At 43.6% G+C, this 21,938-nt stretch overlaps 1 protein-coding gene across 1 annotated transcript in view; it reads right to left on the bottom strand.

The window, feature by feature from the left end:
* LOC119448913 (MAM and LDL-receptor class A domain-containing protein 1-like) overlaps positions 1-21,938 on the bottom strand; it is an 85,141-nt gene that overhangs the window by 36,808 nt on the left and 26,395 nt on the right. Inside the window, exons 8-12 of the mRNA XM_049666101.1 lie at positions 17,916-18,083; positions 13,937-14,033; positions 10,482-10,712; positions 5,959-6,132; positions 1,740-1,838 (exon numbers count right to left, since the gene is read on the bottom strand). Of these exons, the coding sequence (XP_049522058.1) occupies positions 1,740-1,838; positions 5,959-6,132; positions 10,482-10,712; positions 13,937-14,033; positions 17,916-18,083 (769 nt within the window). The remainder of the gene's footprint in view (positions 1-1,739; positions 1,839-5,958; positions 6,133-10,481; positions 10,713-13,936; positions 14,034-17,915; positions 18,084-21,938) is intronic.

The raw sequence follows: 21,938 nt of genomic DNA, 5'->3' as shown, positions 1-21,938 counted from the left end.
ACCAAGGTTGAAAGAATTGCTGGCGTGGCCATATCTTTACCGCTGGTGGATTAGGGTGCAACGAGCGAGGAATATGGTGTGTAACGGAGAAGATAGCATCACAACCTTTGGGAACATACATTATAAACAGTTTCTCAAAAATATTTATTACTGGAAATAGCACACATGCTCAAACTGCCACGAGGTCGAAATACGCCAAAATTTTCCCCATAAGCGTTGGTAATTAGCTCACTTGCTAATATCCAATCATTACTAATGATGGCGACACTATACCTTATGCAGCAGCATCAAAAATGACAAAATCAGTACTCAAGTTGGAGCCTCATGAAATCTCATGAATGTGCAAGTTAGAAAAAAGTGAGGAAGAGAACAAACTAAAACGTACCGTTAGAGGACTTCAGTTAATCCAACGGGACAGCAAAAGTTAAGGAACCAAGCGAACGTATGCCAAAATTTTTGTTGTGTCAGCAGAAATGTTTCCCTATTAAATGTGTGTAACGAAACAATTGTGCTATGATTGTTCGAGGTGTTGCTGACCAAATAATGTTGAAGTAATTGATTTGGTGGAAGATGCCTTCGGGCAGAACCAAGCTACAACCTTCATTTATTTATTTATTTAGTTCAAATTATTTGAAAGGCCTCATCGGGAGCATTAAGTAAGGGGGATCACTGAAAGACAGTTGTACACGTGAATACCTAGACATGAGAACAGCAAAGATGAGTGTAAATCATCGTTACAAAGCAGGGTTATAAATGAAGAAGATGCGGTAGCGTACAAAACATTGGATACATTCTACCACGCATCTTGCTCACGCACATAATCAAACATCGTTTAAGAAAAAGTGTAGTTTAAAGCATGAAAGGAATAAACGATACTAGCAATACTCAGATAAACATAAATGTCAGTTCGGGGTAGCGTACAAAACATCATATAAATTTTACGACGAAGATATTCGAGGTATGAAGGCAATAGCAAATGGTTTTCCTTAAAGTTGGAATACAAACTTGCGCCCTGAAATGCGTTTTTAAATGTGATTTACCGAAACATGCAATCAGCTAATCTATTACTCTAATTTGACGAGCAATAAAAATTCACACCATAACCAAGCTGTAATCTAAAATTTTAATTGCGCTATCTGCCACCAGCAGTTCTGCAAATTTTGTTCAACTTTGAAAACCTCTCTCCTGTCTAAGATGTTTTTTCTGACCTGTCTACTCGGCTCGGCACTTACAAGGCAAACAAGATTGATGTACTTGCAGCAATATTGTCGTTATTGAAAATTACCTACAAGGCTATGAGTGACAGCGTTCTGTGATGCAAGTGTCACAGAACTTCGATATGAACTTTCGCAACGACAGGCGGTTTCATTCATGCTATTACCTGGGATGCATCTATAAGAATATTTGAAAAAGTAGAGGAATATATTTGCAAAAATCTTCAAGGAAATTTCTGGTTACGTTGAAGAAAATTACGTTGAAGTTAGTTTTTTTTTTGCTTAAGCCGAAACTAGGAACACAAGCAGACCATTAAAAAATGTGCCTCAGCTCGTGTTAACTGTTCAGCACAGTCAGTTTTCGGACCATCAGAAGCATGCACAGTTATGTTTGACTGACTTTCCTCATTGCCAACATAAAATAGGATTCAGGGAACCATGCATCCATGACATTCGCAAGATTTTATATCTTTGTGCCAGTAATCAATGCAACCTTTTTTGTCAAGTGCAAAAATATGTACTCACCATTTCCAGTACTGACGTAGAAACTGACGACACAAGAGTGCGCAATGGGGCCGAGCCTTGGCGTGATCATTGAGTTCCTACCGCTTCCAAGTGGCACATCTGCAATTTCATTCAGTAAGTTTTTTTTTGCTTGAAAAATACAATCGCATGTCTTGACAAAACGGACAAAAATTGAACTACTTTCACGACTGTCCTAGTTCGGTGGTAAAGTTAGTCAGTAGAGTCAATTTCTTTCAATTCAGGCCCAAGTCTTATTTTTTATACGGATTAAACGCATATGTTGGAATCTACGTGAAGTGAAGCTTTGGTTGAATGGTTAATGAAGGGCTAGAAAAAGTTTGCTCGTTTGCTCCCTGCGTTTAAGGCTCAACGAAAACTGGCGCGCGCATGTGCTCTCGTGAACCTTATGGCTTGTACTTATTCATTTCTTCTTATTCATTTTAAATGTACCAGCTGCTTCTTTGCAGATCCCCCGTCGTCGGTATGTGCCGTAGTATGAAAATTATACCCATCATCAACACAAGCTGATAATGTCAAAGATATAGTTGACCTTTGTTCAATATGTACTGTCCGCGTCTTGGCGAACATACCGTTGGCGGTATGTTCCAATGAATGAAGATCATCATCATCCTAATCAACACGCACAAACACTTCTTGGCCGATCGTCTTTGTGTCTATGTGCCATAGTATAGAAATTTCAATCATCATCAACACGCACTGATCATCTCAAAAATATAGTCGGCGTTCGCACGAGACAACGATACGTGAGATGGGGCCTAAGGGTTAGCACATCAGTGGGCTGCGCTGGGGAGCCGAGGTTTTGATTACAACTCCGGACGTGCTTCTTTTTTTTATTCGGGGTGAATAGATATCTAATCGACGATAATCCGACTGACCGACACAGGTGACACCGTGGGATGGTAGGCAAAGGAAGCTTCACTTTAGAAAAAGCTTGAACTGTTGACTTTTGAATTGATGTATATAGTGAGAAGGCTGGCTTATGGGACATTCCAACATCGCCAATAAAAAAAAATCAAGTTCACACCGACGCTCTATCACATCACATGGGAATGCACGGCTCACACAGAAGAGCAAGATGAGAATAACACGAGAGAGAGGTGGGAGGCATTGCTGTCCAGCTCTGCCCTCGGGGACCAGCTCAGGCTGGTCAGGAGGGCAGAAAGGATGGCGTGGGCCAGCGGTGCCTTGGAATAGGGGCCCGACCACGCAAACTGCCCCGTTCTAGGGGCAACGAAGTCTTTTGTGCAAATAAAGTTTTGTTCTTCTTCTTCTTCTTCCTCTTAGTGATATTGAGTGATTAGATGAGGAGACATTTAATGGTGAAGGACGCATTCTGTGGGCACAGAGCTGTCGGAAGCATCCGGTTAATACAATGGCCCCGTTGCTAGATAACTGGCGCATCAGCCGAGAGCTTCGTTCTATATATGCTGGCCAACTATATGACTTGCTGCTTCCTACGAGATTACTGTCACATCTGCTAACACCATGGAGCCCACGCGTATCAGATGCCTATGACGTCTAGCCAACTAATGTTTCTGCAAATGATGGTATGTTCCGATGCTCTTGAGCTAAACATATAAAATTCACTCTAAAGCAAAACATTGCCTTAACAGAATGGTTTCACTTCCATAACACACCGGAAGTATGGTCCGCTGCAAGCGCCATATCCTCGCAAGTTCCTTCAATTGCACGGGAATGACCGCTTTAATGGCAAAACAAACGAGCTGGCAAACATGTAGTAAAGGAGACATTGGTGAATTACACAAAATACTTCTGGAAACGACCATGCTTGATGTTGTGTCAGGAGTAAGAACTTGAAGCCCACAACATAATTTCCTTTTTAATTATTTATTTTGTCACAGAGAACCAATACTTAATACGTCAGCTGAACAGCGGTACATAATGTTGTCGTGTCAGTAAGTACACGGAAGCATGGGCCACACATATACAAGTGTCACGGCCCATGTGAGGCACGCCTTTGTGGTTTTTCTTGGAGTTTAAAGGCAGCGTGGAAAGGAAATGTCGCTGGATGTGAGCAACACCAAATATTTAACACATCATACGATACATCGCAAATTGAGCTAATTAGGTACCACTCCTTTTCCAATCATCCGTGCATGTGTACGCTGGTGCATGCTGACCTTCAAGATGTAGGAACAAGCCAGAAAGCTGATCTAACGAAACTGACCTTACAGACAGCCTGCTGAGCTTGGACGTAATATTTGTTGCATCATAGTCATAATTTAATTACCAACATCTATGAGACCTGTATCACTTAACTTCGTCTGCCGTGCTGAAACCTTTTCGATCAACTTCAATGATGGTATTAGGCAAGAGCATCAAATATTCACGATTGCTGACAACCAATGTCATTGACCAGACAGGCTCACCGCTCGGACTTTCACGACATTTTTCCACTGCGGTAGCCCATTCATTATGGCGTTGTACTTCTGAGCTCGCGGTCGGAGGAGCCAGTCCAGTCCTGGACGCCGCATTTTGATAACGGCTAAACTCAGGAACGCTCGTGCACCTATAGGTGCGCGTTAAAGAACGTCAGGCAGAAAAAAACATTCTCCAGACTACCCCACTACGTCACGTGTCATAATCAGACCCTGACTTTGGCACCTAAGATCCCGAAATTAAGTCCAATTAGGCATTTTAAAAATTCACTATGTCCCCGAAGTTTTCGGATTGCTTTTTATCTAAAACAGTCAAGCATGTAGTCGCGTATTTTGCTCGATGTGCCTTTTACTCTTTATTATGCTACCAAAGAGCTACTTTACGACATTGCGAAAACATATATATATAAATTTGTGTTTCCTGGCATACATTGGAGTGGCTTTCTTGAGAAAGTGATTTTAGCGCAATGTTCTGAGAAGGCAACTGGTGATATACAATAAGTAAGCATGGCTTGAGCACTCACCTACTTCAATCCCACTGCTTCCACATGAGTCCCAAGCTACATACTAGTTGCTTAATCCGCTCTCTTTTTGAAGCGAAAGCTTCATTACGCTATCTCGGGCAGCCGTCGGTGACTCAACAGTTTTCACCCTGAGAGCTAGAGGTTTTGACCCACAAGAAAGCATTAAGGCGCGTTTATAGCCCGACGTTGTGGGCACGCGGGCGAGTGTCATCAGACGCAGGGCGCGTCAGAGCGCATAGGCAGCGCGTCCGGTTACGTTGGCGGCGCTACTACGTCGAACAATCGGTCGAACTATAGCCGCTGTTGTTCTCGCCAACGTGACATAACGCTGAGTCGGACTATATTTAGGCCTTTACGGAGCCCTGAAAGGAGACATTGCTGTCGTTGCCCGAGTAGAGTTGGGCCCGGCGGCGAGTTGCAACCAAGTCTCACTACTTTATTGATCACCGTAGTGTCTTCATAGGCATAAAAATAATGAATAAACACTGTATTCATTGCAAACCTGTCTGTATATCATTGCGAAACAACACCTCGGCCACAGCTCGACAGTGGGCCTAGCTAGGGCACTGAAGCTTTCGCTATCAACCACGGTTAACCAAAGCTAAACCACACCAATTTTATATACTATACGTAAGTAGCTACTGATATTTTTCAGTGATAATATTCTGACGAAATAAACCCTACATTCACTGCACTCATTCACATAATTACCAATATGTTTTATTCAAACAAATGAAGCCATCAAAAAGCTTCTATCAAGTCGACAGTTAAGCGACAGCATGAATGAAAAAACTTGAATTAATAAGAATGTCCCATGCTCCCTCCCTCACTCTTCGACTGCCATCACTCCTTAATTTCGTAGCCATGTTCAGTGCTTGCACGCCCCTCTTTTACTCTTTCTATTCACTTTTCCTTTCCCCCCTCCCAGTGTACGGTAGCAAACTAGCAGGTTTTCTGGTTTACCTCACTACCTCTAACTTGGTGATACTTCATGCCATGCATGGCGCATGATATTTATAAGCTAGGGTGAAAATAGACCAATCTCAGAAAGTATTCCGACCAACGGCACTTGCTACAACGGGTATGTGGCAGCATATTAGTGAAACTACTTGGTATAAAGCTGCTGAGTCAGAGACAATTATAGATTAGTCCTTAGTTTTAAACTAGTTACTGTAAGATTACCTTTTTTGAGAGACACATAATTTGGCACATGAGCTACGCCAAGACAAATCTGACGACATAAATGCTAAGTACAGGAAGTTCAGCATTTCTTACCAGAATTCAGCAGCGAATACGCAGCATAGGATCCATGTTTGTTGTTGCGGCTATCAGTGACTGGGAAATCATTGTTGTGAATGGAATCTTGCGCTGCTTTCCAGGTCCACCCAAAGCGCGCATTAGGGTCTTCGTTCTCTAGGCCGCACAAGTCCCGTGTAAACTCACATGCACCTGAGTATTGCAGATGAGTGTTTAAAAAGAATTCATTAAAGCAAAGAAAAACAAGGTTTATCAAGAAAATAAGTAGCCCAATTTATTTATAGCTAGAAGAATTTCTTGCGGCCTCACATAAGCTTTCGACCGAATGGTTGAATATTTCTTGTGCTACCACAAGTCCATCTCCAAGTTGAACATGTAGCCAATGTAGGCTACACGTAGGCTACACTTATCGCTGCAATTGTGTAGTAATATGTGTTTTGTAACATAATTTTTGTTCATACACTCCCAAATCGCCTAATGTGTGGCTTGTTATTACATTATGTTCAGCCTAAGGTATGCGAAATTTGTGTAGCCAGAGTAGGTTTACAAGTTTAGTGACCTGCAGGTCCATCTGGATTATTCCCAAAGCTATGGTGCATTAAATTCACATATTTTTAGCTATGTTACGATTCACTCGTAAGTAAATCTGAGAAGCGGCGTCTGGATCAGACCGATTATCTTGGTGGTATATGTCAGAACTCTGTATGTTCAAGCATCTGGACTACTGCTGCACGCTTTGGCATACTGGAACATTACAAGGCACAATATTTTTCTTAAATATTATTGCGTGGCAGAATTTCTTATGATTGCCATTTTAACAGCTAGTTCCACTGTAAATCTACATGTTTCTACTAATGTTTTCACTTATGAGTTCCATTTTCTTTTGCTTTTATGTAGCTAACTGAGTACTGGTTGTTCTTTCTTTCTATTCACAGATTGTTGGCACAGTAGCATAGCTACATTTTATGTGATGCTGTTTTCAGTACCACAAAAGCCACAAGCCAAATGGGGAAACTGTTTGGATACACTCTGGGCGGTGGTACTTCTCTGGAGCAGCGTTGCCAGGTATTTTGCCACCCCAAGCAATGTCAAATTATTGCGCCCTCTACAGCATGTCAGAAAATTCAGCGCCCATCTACAGCGGCGACTGAGAGAGGTCACGTGAGCTACCGCGACTCGCCAAGAAGCGACTCACAGCGACTGATGTTACACCACAATGCGCAGTCTGCCAGTCCCCACACTGAAATGTGTCGCCATTGATGCAGTTTACGTCTGCTCGCACCACCATTGCGACTTATAGACACGTGTACGTCCTGCGCCTTTGTTCAGTAGGTGTGCGACTGCAGTCACCTGATGGAAAAATCGCGCATTGACAAACTGACCCACAACAGTCACTTTTCATTGAAAGTGACTAATTGTGACCAACTTAGTGGCGCGACTTTTGTGAGTCACTCCATGGCATGAATAAGCCCTAAAAATTTTAACGGCAGTTTTGAGGAATTTATAATGGCAATGGGAAATACAGACCAATAAGGACAGCGTAGGCATTACGTCGGTATAATTTAAAGAAATTTTTCAGTGCCAAACAAATTCAAATTTTTGCACCGCATTCTAGTGAAACACAGATTATTGGTTTGTCATCTTGAAAATTTTTAGCGTCCACTTTTTGAGGTAATATAATTGTATAAAATAAAGTTACCAAATAGCGAGAATGTGGCAATCCAGTTAGCAATGTTCTGAATATATTTTGCCACCACGATTGAAAAAGAAATATTGTGCTGATCTCTACGCTGGAATCAAATTGACGCGTTTCCTATTGAACATGCTTAACGTCGACAGTATATGTATGAAGGCATTAGTAACTTTAATGAAAAAAGGTAAGATAATTCTACTCTGTGGGGTTTTCGTCCGCAGTACATTGAAGATATTTTGGCGTTGCAAACAATGAGGGATAATTGCATCTTTTTCAAGACGGGTAGAAAATTCAAGTAGACTATGCTCAAAATGTTTAGCCTCACCTTTTCGGCATGAGCAAACGTAACAACAAAAAGCCTTTAGATAGCCGTCTGAGTATCAGTCAGGTACGTGTTTCATGATCTTTCACTCGTATAACGCGAGTGACTAAAACTGAAGACATAGAATCTTAATAGCAACGAAATGAACCCAATGTTGTCTATGGCCTGTCAGAGAAACGTGGTGGTGACGCCAGTGACGGGCTCTGAAAGGTGCTGCACCCTTTCAGGGATACCGCCTTGGCCGGCGCCTGTGTCACGTGCAGGTTTAAACGTCTCTGCTCTTGAGTGCACTGGTATTGTGTTCCATAATATATATCTAAATAAACAGAACGCGTTCAATGTAACTTCGAATTTAGTAATCCCAGTTCTTCTACTTCCCCGTGAAATGCGTTTTTCACGTCTACTGCTTGGCGCAATGCTATCCCATAACCGCTCAGCGACACTGGACCCCAGGATGTGGAATTAGAAGCTGTCATAATACCCAGTGGTTTATCTGTACAAAACTAAGAAGGGGCACTATAACGTAAATTGATTCCAAACTCCTGACGTAAATTTTACGTAACCACCGACGCAAACATCGGGCGGTGACCCGCAGCGTTGTCTGAACAATCCAATCAAACACTCTCCTCGTTTATAGGAGGTCACCTTTGTTCACTTTCAAAACCAATAACATTGTCTACATTCAGCGTTTTTTTATCTAATTGGCTGACAAGAGGCGAGGAGTACGCTCTAGTGGAAAGCGTTTTGATGGGGCCGAGCCAGCACACTGAAAACAGATAGCCGCATGAAGAGGGTGGTGCCGGCTTCTCCGATTGGTCCGCTTCGCCTTACTTAGCTTGCAGTGGCTGGTTGAAAATCGTGGCGGCGTGCAACGGAAGGATAAGAATGCCGCTAAAACGGATCCTCAGCTAGGAAGAGTTGGCAGAGCGATGTCGTATGCATGCCGAAAGTGCTCGATAACGTTTTACTGCCACGCAAAAAGGTTTATCACGCGCAAATAAATACATGCTCACCGGCAGGTGCGAGTAGTAAGGGCCTGGGCGATCAGCGGGCAGCCATTTTCTATTGCTTTCGGAACGGGGCAGTCTGTGGCTATTCAGAAAAATTTTCAGTTTTGTTCGGCATAATAATGCATTTTTTCGCTTACACGTCACTTTGACGTGGTGAGTTTTCGCGGTTTTGTGAGGTCGCGTGAAAGACAGTCGAAGTGGGCGTAGCCAGAAAACATTGGACCAATAGCAGAGCGCTAATGGTGAAAAGGCGTCGAATCAGGAAAGATTATTTTTCTTTTGGGCGGTTTAATCATGCATAATCAGTGTGTACACGTTATATCTGATGGGGAGCTGTCGCGGTTTTCGTGACGTCGCTTGACAGACAGGCGAAGTTGGGAGTGGCCCGAAAATCTTTTGACCAATCGTGGAGGCCGATTGCATAAATTGCAATCAAAACAGTTTGCAATCAATTTTACGTTTTAGCGCCCAAGGTCTAAGCATTTCAATTGGAACACTTCCATTTGAAATGGAAGCGCCACTCAGACTCAGTGAAGAAAACACAGGGAAAAAGAACAAGGAACAAGAGACAGGGGGACGGTATACTGATAGCTGTTTATATGTTACACTTGTGAATTTCTGTTATACGAGGCGAAAAAAAAACACAGACCAACAAACACCAATTCGTTGCATGATGAAGCTGCAGAGGGATTGTTCACACACATCGCTTTAAATCTTCCTACGGCTTGAGCGTCTGTAATATTATCTGTAAGATGATTGTGACTACGACCGAAAGTAGGCCATTTGTCCAAGCCAGGAGCACATCCACAACTCTTGCTGCGTAAAGCAAGAAAACAACGAGATGAAACATTGCTGTTACGCTCACGATATCTGCTTTTGAGACAGATTGTTGATCTTTCATTCTGACAGATACACTGCGAAAATTTCGGTGGTGCCCTTGTCTTCGACAAACAGGCTCTTGTCAGTCCTAGTAGCAATCAGCTTACACGTGGCATTACAGAAGCAGAAGCCATAGCAAATTTTCGAAAGAAGACATCTGTACCTTTAGCATGCAAGAAATTTTCGTTTTATGATCTGCCGGCGCGTGTTAAATAAACTGTGTTTTTTGTGTGTGTTTTGTTCACTTCATATAAATGCAAATTGCTGGGGACACATCGCAAACAGTTTGAAGTTTAGCGCCCCCCGACTCCTCAGTCTCCTTGTTTTCCTTTGTTCATTTGCTCATTCTGTGTTGTTCTAAAGTCAAGGAAATGTCATGAATTGCGAACTTGTCAAAACCACAACCCTCTTGATCAGAAGACTAAGCTTTGCTGCTCAGATGTTTCTTCTTTTGTAAGGCGCTCGTTCACCAAAGCGTAAGAAATGATTTGAAGTTTATGTGTGCCTTCCAGAGCACCCCACTGCAGCCATTGAGTAGTTGTTAGACAATAGTAGCCATCAAAAAATACATAAGATGGCCCTCCATTAAAGCGAGTGACCTAATATAAGCCATGCATTAAAAAAAACTAACACTCACCACAATTAGCTTCATCAGCACTGTTGGAGCAGTCATATTTGAAGTCGCAAACTTTAGTGAGTGAAATGCACTGCTCGCTGTTGCCACACTGGAATTCATTGTCACCGCAAGCAAATGGCGGTGGTGTTGGTGGCGTTGGGGACACTCTTGGTGGAGGTGAAGGTGGCATTGGTGACAATGTTTGTTGTGGTGGCGATGGTGGTTGTGATGGTGTTGGTGCTCCTGGGAATACTGCAAAATTTAGTGAAGGTACGATAACAATTAATTATCGCAAAAATATGGTCACGCACTGTTTGAGTGAGCGCCTGTTCCGTTCACCTTACAGTAATGTTCACCTTGCAGGGCTTTCGTGTATAAAAAAGCCTAAACTATAATGAAAGGATTCCTATTCCATTAGGCGCGTGGTGATGATCAAGCAAAGAAGGCCAAGGCGCCAAAAGTAGCAATTATGAGAATTTTTTGACGTGCACTTCTAAAACATTGCCTGACAAAAACTGCACCTGTGCACCAGTAGTAGGGGGCCAAGATTGGCTGCGCCAGGTACGTTTTCTGATTTCTACGGCCGGATACGTGCCAATAAATTGTAGCCTTTTTACAAAGCTCCTGGAACACGCTCACTTTTCCGAAGCTACGGCACACCAGAAGCATTGCCCCTTGCAGATACAAAACGACTACACGGCGATAGAGATTTATCCTACGACTCGTTCAGTAAGGCCTTCAGTGACTTCAAAATTCAGAGTGCCCTATCTATACGAATAGAATTTGGTCAGTATGGTGCAATTTCTTTTGACCATTAAGTAGCAGGTTACATATATTATTTCCTTACAGTACAATGGGGAGAGTACATTTGATTCATTGAGATAAAGAGGCCATAGGACCTGCACATTTCTGTGGTTCAGCCTAAAGGTTGCATTTTTATAGGATGAGGTTTGGCACTGCTCCTAGTGAATTCAAAATCTTTCATCATAATCAGCCTATACTTAGGTCGATTACAAGACGAAGGCGTATCGCAGCGACATCGAACTACCCATGTCTTGCGCTAGCTGATGGCAAATTGTGCCTTGCAGATTTTCTAATTTCATCACTCCGGCTAATTTGCTCTCGTCTTCGACTGGGCTTCCCTTCCCTTGGCCCCACTTGGCACCACGTCTGTAACTCTAAGTGACCATTCCTTATCTGCCCTGTGCATCATATGGCCTTCCCCAAGCTAATTTGTCCTGTCAATGTCAATTAGAATATAGACTACCCCCGTTTACAATTTGATCCACACCACTCTCGTCTTGTATATTGAATGCACGCCTAACAGTTTTCATTCCATCGCTTGTTGCGCGGTCCTAAGCTTGTTCTCAAGCTTCTTTGCTATTTTCCAAGTTTCTGCCCCATTTGTTATTACCGGTAGATTGCAATTATTGTAGACTTTTTCCCTTCAAGGATACCGGTAAGCTCCCGGTCGTCATTTAGTCATTCTGTGGAATTTTTATGCGCCCCCACGCATTTTTAATCCGGTGGAGATCTCCTTATCATGATCAGTGTTTGTGTAAGTAATTAACCTGGATAAACGTACTCCTGCACAGATTCTGGGGGCTCACTGCCAATCATCAATTCTTGTTAGCTTGCCAAGTTATTGAACATTTTCTTTGTCTTCTGCATATTAAAGCTAAACCCTACTTCAACATTTCCTCTGTTAAGCTCCACAAATGTTTCTTGCAATTTATACCAAGCGTCATTGAGCAGGACAATGTAATCTGCAACCGAAGGTAGTTGAGGCATTCGTCATTGATCCTGACTCATAATCTTCCCAGCAAAATTAAGTTAACGCTTGCATATCCCCATGGTATCTCAGCCTAATGTGTGTTGCTCTAGACTTCACTCTTTGCCTCAACGAAGAGTGCTTTTTATGCAAGTTTAATTTCACAAGAAATTATAACGCCAGTGTACAGCCAACATCTTCGAGACCTTATTGGAGGTGCTTATGTGCATTTTGTTCCGGAAATGACTTCGAAGACATGGTATGTCTTAGTGCAGTGTCGAAAATATTTGTTCAACAGAAAGATTGGTTTATTGTGTTTACTGCTAAATATTATTTATGCACTTTGTTTTAACAAACAATTATACAGATCAAGCGCCCAGCTTAGAACCTATGTAAAGTAAAGTATTTGTAAAGCAGTTAATGAAATGCTATAATTTCCTCATTTCATTCCTGTGGCTTCGCTGCAAGAGAAACTCGCACGCATGTTCTCCCGCTCACCCGTATTGCGCAATGTCACACACCCTACGATCATCTCAAAGACCAAATTGGCGTTGGCACGATAGATATACGCGTGCGATTTTAACCTAACGGTGAGGTTAGGCTGCTGTGCTGGAGGATCGAGGTTCGATACCACCATCAGGCGCTCAATTATTTGTTTGATTAAGTTTGAGCGATTCGGAAATTCAGCTGCAGCACCAAGCAGCCTAGGTAAGTAACGTCCGGAAGGCTTCGCAAAAAAAAAAAACTTTACTTTTGACAGCGAAGCTGTTGACCTTTAGCCCCCGTATGCATCCCCCGCATGCGTTACCAGATGGGGGGGGGGGGGGGATACCTTGGTCGGTTTACGTCCGTATCACGGCACGTGCACAGGAATGGAAATGATACGATTGGACAGGATTGTGCACGTGGCCTGCCCTTCTGTGGTTATAACATTACGCGAATTCTTAGGGAGGGGAGAAAAGCGGGTGGCGACCACGCTGCAGCAATGCAGTCGGGCAGGGGGAGGGGGGAGAGTGTGGCGATGGCGACTGTGAACGTGGCCTGCGCTTCTGTGGTTATAAAATCACGCGCGTCGGAGGTGCCGGCGCGTCTGCAATTAATACGGGTCGGGGAGAGGGGGAAAGATTGTGGCGACGGCGTCTGTGCTCGCGGCCTGCGCTTGTGGGGTTATAACATCACGCGCGTCGGACGTTCCGGCGTGGCTGCAGCCGCGGTTGCGGCAGATGTAGGGGAGGTGCGGTGATCGCGGCGGCGCTTGTATCGGCGTAGTTTAGTGCAGTATGAAAATAATGTATGATTTCATAATATATGCAGACCATGTATACAGCTTAAACAGCTTTGATTGTAATCCGCACCCATATAAATGCTGCGTCCCGACGATTTTTTAATGTAGAAGTTACGTATTTGTCGACCTCTGCAGGTCGCCCAAGGTAGGCTTCCACAAAGCTAAGCGCAGAGAAGGTGTAGGCAGAAACTGAAGGTGCGCCCAATGATTTATTATATACACTACCAAGTGAGCCTCAAGAACTAAATATTTCGACATTTAGCTCCTATGTACAACCTTGAAAATTAGGTAAGGCCTAGTTAGCCTCCCACTAATAAAGCTGGGATGGTCGTTCCCCATTTCTGTCTGCAATAAATCAGACTTCAGGGCGACCATGTTTTCATCTCGTCGTATTTTATAGTGTGCCTCATGAAAGCTTACCTCCTTGGTAGGGCGTGCAGGTTGCCGAGAATGTTACGTCGTCAATGGCAATGTAACCTGCGTTTCCAGTATTTCTGTACTCACCAATGAAGGCAACCTTGGGGAAAAGAAAGCCATGCAATTATGTTTCACCAACGTATTGACACCAAACTTATGAACACGCAAACCCTAGAGGATTAATTATTGTTTTAATGTGGCAGTCACGATGAAAAAACAAACTAGTAAAAATCTGGGCTGGGACGCCAAACTTCTTTTGGCATTATTCTGCCAAAAAAGATGACGATCCAACTAGAACGATAGAGCAGAGCACACTCGTAGGTAGTCAAATCACATTTGACGGGTCTCCTTGCTCTTTGTACTTATTTACGCCGTGCATTCCAGAACAATAGAAAATGTTCGCGTACATTCGAAAACTTACAGCACTATTCGTGTCGCTCGGACAATCTGTTTAGACAAGATTCGTGCCAAAATCCCGATATCATTATGAGGCACGGCATTGTAGGGCACTATGGCTTATTCATCACCACGTGAAATTCTTTACCGTAAAACTAAATCTAAGCACACGATATTTCTTATTTCGTTGCAATCGAAATGCATCCTGAAATCGAACCCACCTTATCCAGAATAACAGCACCCCGCCATAGTATATAAGCCACTACGTTGGGTGTAGTTCTGATTTAAGTGTTTTGTATCTCATCAGGCGATTTTGTTTCTCATGGCTGTCAGTTCAAACCTTTTCACACCATCCGTAAAACAGGATAAGGTGCCGGCAGGCCGTGCTGAAAGATTGGGCCCATATATTGGCACAGAGAATATTGCAATAAACTAAGCAAATATGCAGAAAACCAACAGGTGCTTCTAACGTCGACCTCATAATAAAACGCCACAGTTATAAACTGTTCTGCTCAGTACATATCAAAACTGTCTCAAGACTAAGCACACTTCATTTTCAGCAAAATGTGCTTCGCAACAGCTACACTTAAATGCAGTCAGGAATTTAATAGCCACACAAAATTTTCAATTGGTCATTGAGCCTGCTTTTCTGTAAAAAACCCTTCACGTCTCGGTACATAAACTAAAACTCCGGAACAAAACGCATTTTACTACACATGAGAAAACACGCAGGACCAACTGCCGAAGCCTGTGTAGTGTATTTATGCCACCTTTTTTGCGTTCTCGGTCACTAGTAAGTTTTTTACCATCAGCCAAGTTATTCGGAAATCAACTGACCATTTCACCATGTGGAACACGAGACGTCAGAAACTCTTCTATCCATTTAAGACTGGTTATCGCTACTGACTAGTTTCCCCGACCCGTTTTGTGGTGGTTACGATGCCATTTTCTGCTTGACTGGAAGCTCCTGCGCATCACCTATGCGCTCATTGCGTGCCTCACGAAATCTCATTTTTATGAAAGTAGATGAAAGCGAAAATGAATTGATGTTAACCCTTTCCGACATTGCGCTTATAAACGTACACGCTCAGGTAACAGATAATCTTCTCAAGTGCTTGGAAAACAGTCACAATAAAAATGTGTTCCATATATCTGACGACAGTACTAATCAGAGCTTTCCTGCAATATGGATTACGCGCCAGCTGTTTAAAAAAAGGGATTATATGTGCTTCTGAGTGCTTCCATCTGCTTCCTGCACAGAGTATGGGCTTGTAGCACTCATTTCAGGATATATCTTTTAATCAGCAGACAACCAACACAAATTATTTCATTAGGTAATGAAAACTTAAACTGAGAAGTCAGTAACCCGGCTCTCCTCCACGTTCCCTGCAGAGTGAGGAACTAGGCGCATTATGCTCTCCAGAATGAATGCAGAGTAATATTTACCAGGAGCTTATCTTTTGAAGCAAATAATCCACAGCACTGCACAAAGTCTGTGAAGCAGCGTATTACAACTATCTTTGATTACAAGCTATATTTGTCCTAAAGCCCAAATACCCATTATTTGTTAATTGGTTTAGCCAGGTAGTGCAACCCGTGCAGCTACTGCACACCTTTTGAAAGACGGAAGGATTTCTGTTAGCATACGGTTAGTAGTAGTAGTAGTAAAACTTTATTACATTCAGAAACCGGACAGGCTCCTACCCCAGTCCTCAGAGGGGGTTGGGGGTTAAAGACGAAGCTTGTCCAGCAGGGTGGTGCCCCTATTCCAAGGCCCCACTAACAAGAAATGACAGTGAACCAAGGAGATATCGTTTTGATCGGTGCACCCACTCCTAGATCCTTCTGGAACCTGGCTAAGGTCATTGAAGGGAATCCGCGCTCCTGTCTCTTAAAATCCAAAGGAATACTCGTTCGGAGACCTGTACGACACCTTTACACACTCGAAGGTTGCTTCCACTTATGAGAAGAAAACTTTTCGCTGCCGGAAGCTGTTGAAACTCATGGGAGCATACAAGACGAGGAAGAAGAAGACGGCGGGCTCCAAAGGCGCGTGCGCTAGGAAAAGCAATAAAAAAGAAAAAGAAGAATCTTGATTTCGTTCGCATCGAAAGCAGCTGTCTCGTCTCGTTTCTGCGACAATGCGTTATGCTATGCCTTAAGCGTGCTTAGCGAGAGCTTCGTGCGTTATATGAACTCTTACGAGGCAGTGCAGTGGCAGACTATTTTTGCATACATGGCATCTCATTGAAGTTTTCGCCAGAACACGCTCCTTGGTGGGGTGGGTTCTGGGAGCGCATGGTTCGCTATGTTAAGAACAGTCTCCGAAAGGCTCTTGGCACATCGTTCATCAATTACGAGCAATTAGCCACTGTCTTAACGGAAGTCGAAGGCACCATAAACAGTCGCCCGTTAACTTGTCTGTAGGATAAGGTTAAAAATATATGACTTCTGATTCAAAAATACACCACAAGAAGATTCATTGCATTGCGTGTTCGATATTGTGGAATTACTTATGCAAGGCTAACATAGCTGCCACATTCTCTCATTCAAACGTAGCATACCGCTACAATGCACCGCGCCCCCAGGGTATTATTTCACCACGTTGACGTGCCCTGTCCACGTGATTTCTCTTCAATCTCCGCCGGTGATAGCACCTTGAACTGAACAACGCACTCAGTCACTTATTACAAATTTCGTAAGAAATGTTCAATCATACATGAAGTTTTAGCGATTCCGTTATAGTTATGAGAAATTTGAAGTATAACTTTTATTCCCTTGCTTAAAGCCGTACTTTTTATTGTTCTCCACTCTTTTTAAAGGCATCGTGGCAGGCCCCGCAATGGTACTTAAATGTCTTGTGCGTCCCCCAATTTACCCACACACATGAAATGATTTCGTCTAGATGCTTAGTAGTGTAATCGTTGTTAGTTATGGTTTCATTTTGATTGAAGTTTTAATTTATTAGGTGGCTATTTATTTACTTCTTGTATAATCTGTATGGTGAAGTCCAGTTATTATGAAGTTGACAATTTGTTGCGAACCCCTCATTTACCCCATGTTGTTGTAATCGCTGTACTATATTCTGTAATGTAGAAGATTGTTTATGGCTTTCAATCCGATAAGCCTGTAGTTTTATTGGGAGCTAACAGTTTCCTTCCGTTACAAACGACTCAATAAATATTCGTTTAATTACCAAGAGTTCGACCGTTTCTCCGACTTATACACTTAACCACCGCCTTTAATCTTTACCCTGTCATTGATGCACAGTGTCCCTCGCATTTCTGGTGAGATTAATGTCAATCAAATTTATCTTTCAATTAGGACGACTCTATATTCTCACGTTATTTCTAGCACATCCTTCTATGTTTGCAAAAAAGTTCGTTTTGCGCATAGCATAAGCGGCAATATACCAAATATCAGTAAACCTTATACTGCTGTCTGCGAAGATACAATAGACAAACTTATCGTCACAGTCAGGTGCTTCATGAGTTTATAGGCTAGACAGTAACGTCGTAGCTATCTATGATCTCTGGAACTAGACATTTCGCAATAATTAACAACATAAAAGAAATCAATTACTTACCTGAAAGGGTTTCGGCTCCATTAAATTCACATGGGCAGGAACAAAATGGGCGAACTTTGACGGCATTACCAAGACCCACACACGTTTCCAAGGCCCATCTTTAGAGGTACGCACGCTAACCGACAGCTCAGGCAGGCTTGTGCCTTGGGCAGTGTAGAAGAATGTGATCTGTGAAACGCGCAATGAGAAACAAAATAAAATCTGTTGAGTCTTAGGATTACTTTTTTTCGATTGTAACCGATACGGTTATAGATGAGTGACTGCATTGCCGTAGTTCGTTCACTCCCATTACATCGTGCCGTAGTTTTCAACCGCGCTCCAGCTTGGTTGATTTCCCAGCCTCTCAGTTTGCTCTGTCTCGCTCAAAGTACCAGCTCCCCTTTCCAGTCAGTTCCTATTTTTACGAGTTTTTCTTTCATTAGATACATTTTTATGAGCATTTACAGATCGTTCTTCTCAGTTGTGTAAAACCCATAAACTGAGCTCAGCTGCTATGCGAATACTTTGCTGCGCGTGCCTGCAATATCCTGTATGCAAGGTTGTTAGTAAGCAGCCTGAATGCTTGCTTAATTGCCAAGCCGATTGAGCCGAGTCGGTGTCAACTGGCGCCCACTCGAATTATATTCTTCTGCACAGCCAATGCACACACCGTGATGGTGCTTACGTGAAATGAGCACTTACAATTTGGTATTTACTCATTATCAGTTGTGCATCACTGCGCCACCTGCGACAGGAATGCACCTTAACATTTTGCAATGCTCATTTTAATTCTTTACGCTATTCACATTTTTGCACGGTATGTATTTATTTCGTCCCGAAATAGTGCTAAGCAAAGTTCTTTACCAAGATGTATCCTTACATTTTCAGCTGCTTATCAGTATTTTACATAAGTCCCTGTTGTTACTTCGAGAAATCAAAGGACACTTCTTTGAGCACTTCTTATGAATTGCGAATGCGAGAGCATTAATGTCCTTCAACTGAGCGGTATTTCCAGTTTTGCTGCGGGATGTGTTATCGAGTTTTGCGATTAAATTGGTGCGGGTAATTTTTCGTGCAGTTTTTTAGTTAGCGCGTTGGCTGTAGACCGAAATCACTTGGACGACACTGCTGAGAAACGAAGAACGCCGCATGCCACCGAGACCGAGGAAACAGCAGCGGCCACCAAGGCCGGAAGGTGCGTGTAGCAGCTAAGCACAGTGAGGGTGAGAGAGAGAGAGAAATACGGACAGCGGGCCAGCTTCCGATAGCGAGAAGGTGGCACCCGCACGCGCGCGTCACGCGACTGCCTCGCCAACGACAACCAGTCTCGCCCCGTGCCGTCGCGTCGCCGTATCTGCTCCGTCGAGGCACGCTGGTGACGTGGCGCCGCGGCGATGCCCTTCCCCTCATGCAACACCTGGCGCGCCAGTGCGAGAGCAGGTGTTCCGATTCGCCGGCTCTTCTCCGTCGAGGCGCGCTCATGGCGTAGCGTCGCATTGAAATGACGTTTCGCTGCTACGGTTTCTTCGTTCAATGGGTCATTGATGCTTTTGCATCAATAAGTGTGTCACACTAAGCATTCTCTTCAACCTGATGATTGTTCTCTTGTCTTCGGTAACTCAGAAAAAAACGCTCCTAACATTACCAATGCCGCCTGGGTATGTGAAGCTGAATCATTTACGGGCCTAAGGTATATTTGAGCTCTGAAATTTGTTACATAAAGCAGCTATGTACCACTCCAGACTGAACATGCTGTCGCAAGAACTATTTTTAAAATAATGCCGCAATAGCGAAGTTGTGTCCTCTTGATGCACGACTACGTGGCCACCGCGGTTTTCCGCTCCTCTTCGCTAACTTCCTCAGGCACGTTGCCTCCTCCTTACCACGTACTTCTATAACACTGCGCAAAGTAACCAAAGCTAAGTATCGCATCAATCAACCACAGTAGAAAAGATGAATGATTCCTTCATTGTCCAACTCTGGTCGGCCTCCGTGCTACGCCAAGTAAATGGAATTTTCACTTAAAGACCAGTTGCACACAGAGGGTGGAACCGCTTTCTCCTCTCAGAATACCGGTGTTCAGCGACGGCAGAATTGCGCCTGAAGTGAAGAACCATGTATCAGGGTCTTCAGCATGGCGAGGGCGGCTGGTTGATTTCTCCACATTTTGGTGCCACGAAACCTGAGACTACGACAGTGGCTGGGGCTGAGACTGTCAGGCTTATATTGATGCGGCTGCAAGCGTCGCCTGGAGGTTTGCGAGGCGGGATCACCTTTTGTTTACTTCGGCTACGTTCTGATCATGCCCTTCAAGACGCCAACTCGATGTTCGCAAAGACTGGATGTCCATGAAGGTGGGAACATCGTGTCATCCCAGCTTTCGGAACTGCAAATGGTATTTTTGCTCAGCCACCAGACTTTCAGAGCGATAACTTCGAGGCTAGCAAGGCCAAGCTGAGGAATTTCTGAAGCGACACCCGTGCTGTAGGCCCAGCCCTTCAAGTTACCAATTAACCTTGAAGTGACCTTGACGTTATTGAATATGGACGTGTTGCACCACCGTAACAATGACAATTTCAAGAATTGAAACTCCGGAACAAAGAAGCTCGCGACATGTACCCGTCAAGGAGGCCTGTCCATAGAGAGTACCGGCGCTATGCATACGGATACACAATGGCACCCACTGCATCAAGACATTGATGACTAAAAAAGACTCTGCACAGCGCTTGTTTGGTTTTAATCTCGACCTGACCGCTACGGCAACGGAAAGTGAAGTTCTTCAGTTACTGCAAAGCTTACAGAAAAGATTATATGCGGATATTCAAAGGTTGATTAAGGAGACCGATCAGTTGCTCTCATACCTTCCACCAATATATGTGCACTCAAACACATTTGGTCAGCTTTACAGTAAAAAGAGGAGGATCTTACCAACAATAGACAAACTCATTTAGTGTGAGCTAGATATTTACCGACTAGAGAGCTATGTAGAAGAATGTAATATTTCAAGGTGGACATTTGTTATGCAAAGGTTGAGTTTAAAGGGTCCCTGAAACGGTTCTGACAAATTTTGTACACGCGTAGGGTACAGCAACATTAAAACATTCGCAAAACAATTTGTGTGAAGCGTCTCATATTAAGAGACCTTCGGACGATTACAAGTTACCCTCCTCCCTAGCTAATGCTTTTTCTCCTCAACTCGTTCGCCGAGTGATCGGGGCTAAGCTCCGCCTTCACTGGCCCTACGTCATGATATGACGTGGGTTATCTACTTCCGGTTTTATTGGAGCCAGCGTGCGAAGCCTCTCCAACCTCTCCGCCAGCCACTCGATCCCAAGCGAGAGCTTCAAAGTAGCGTGCGCTGCGAGCATTCTGTCGCAGCGCCGAGCGCGTCCGATATTACGGTAACCAGAGTCGAGCTGGTCATTTTGATGGTTAGGTGGAAGCCTAAACAGAAGCCCCTCCGCACTACTATTGCTGTGAAGACGGAGTTTCAGTCAGCGCAGAGGTGAGTGAGCCGAGTGAGAAAGAAAAGGGAGTCGAAACCGATCGAAGAAAGAAAATGAGATACCTCTTGAAGCAAAAGCAGACACGGTTAAATCAGGTTAAGCCCTCGCAACCGCTAGTGAAGAAGCGCCAAAGAGCCTTCAAACTTCTGCCTGCGAGCATGAGAGGGACAATACGCCAATGAAGAATCGAGTTCGCATAATCCAAGCAAAGAAGCCATGCTCAAGGTGTCGAGAAGATTTTAACCAAGAACAAAAAAAAAATATCCGGATATATACGAGAAAGGATCCTACATGCGCATGGGAAAAGAACGTGTATATTCAACGGGCACGAGAGGACACTTATAACAAGAAGAGAAATCACCAACCAAAGGCAAGCAAGACCTGGCAGGATATTACAGTGCTGTGACAATGGACCGAGAATCGATGGGGCATCGGCATACTGCAGCGCCTAAATGGGTCAGTTCATTTCATCAGAGAAATCATTGTAATAAAACGCCATAAGCAGTTGAAACACCGCTGGAAGACAAAGAGTTTTTAA

Source organism: Dermacentor silvarum, chromosome 4, assembly GCF_013339745.2.
Source record: "Dermacentor silvarum isolate Dsil-2018 chromosome 4, BIME_Dsil_1.4, whole genome shotgun sequence".
NCBI lineage: Eukaryota > Metazoa > Arthropoda > Arachnida > Ixodida > Ixodidae > Dermacentor > Dermacentor silvarum.
The sequence above is the reverse complement of the archived record's forward strand: the minus strand, read 5'-3'. Positions and strand labels throughout refer to the sequence as shown.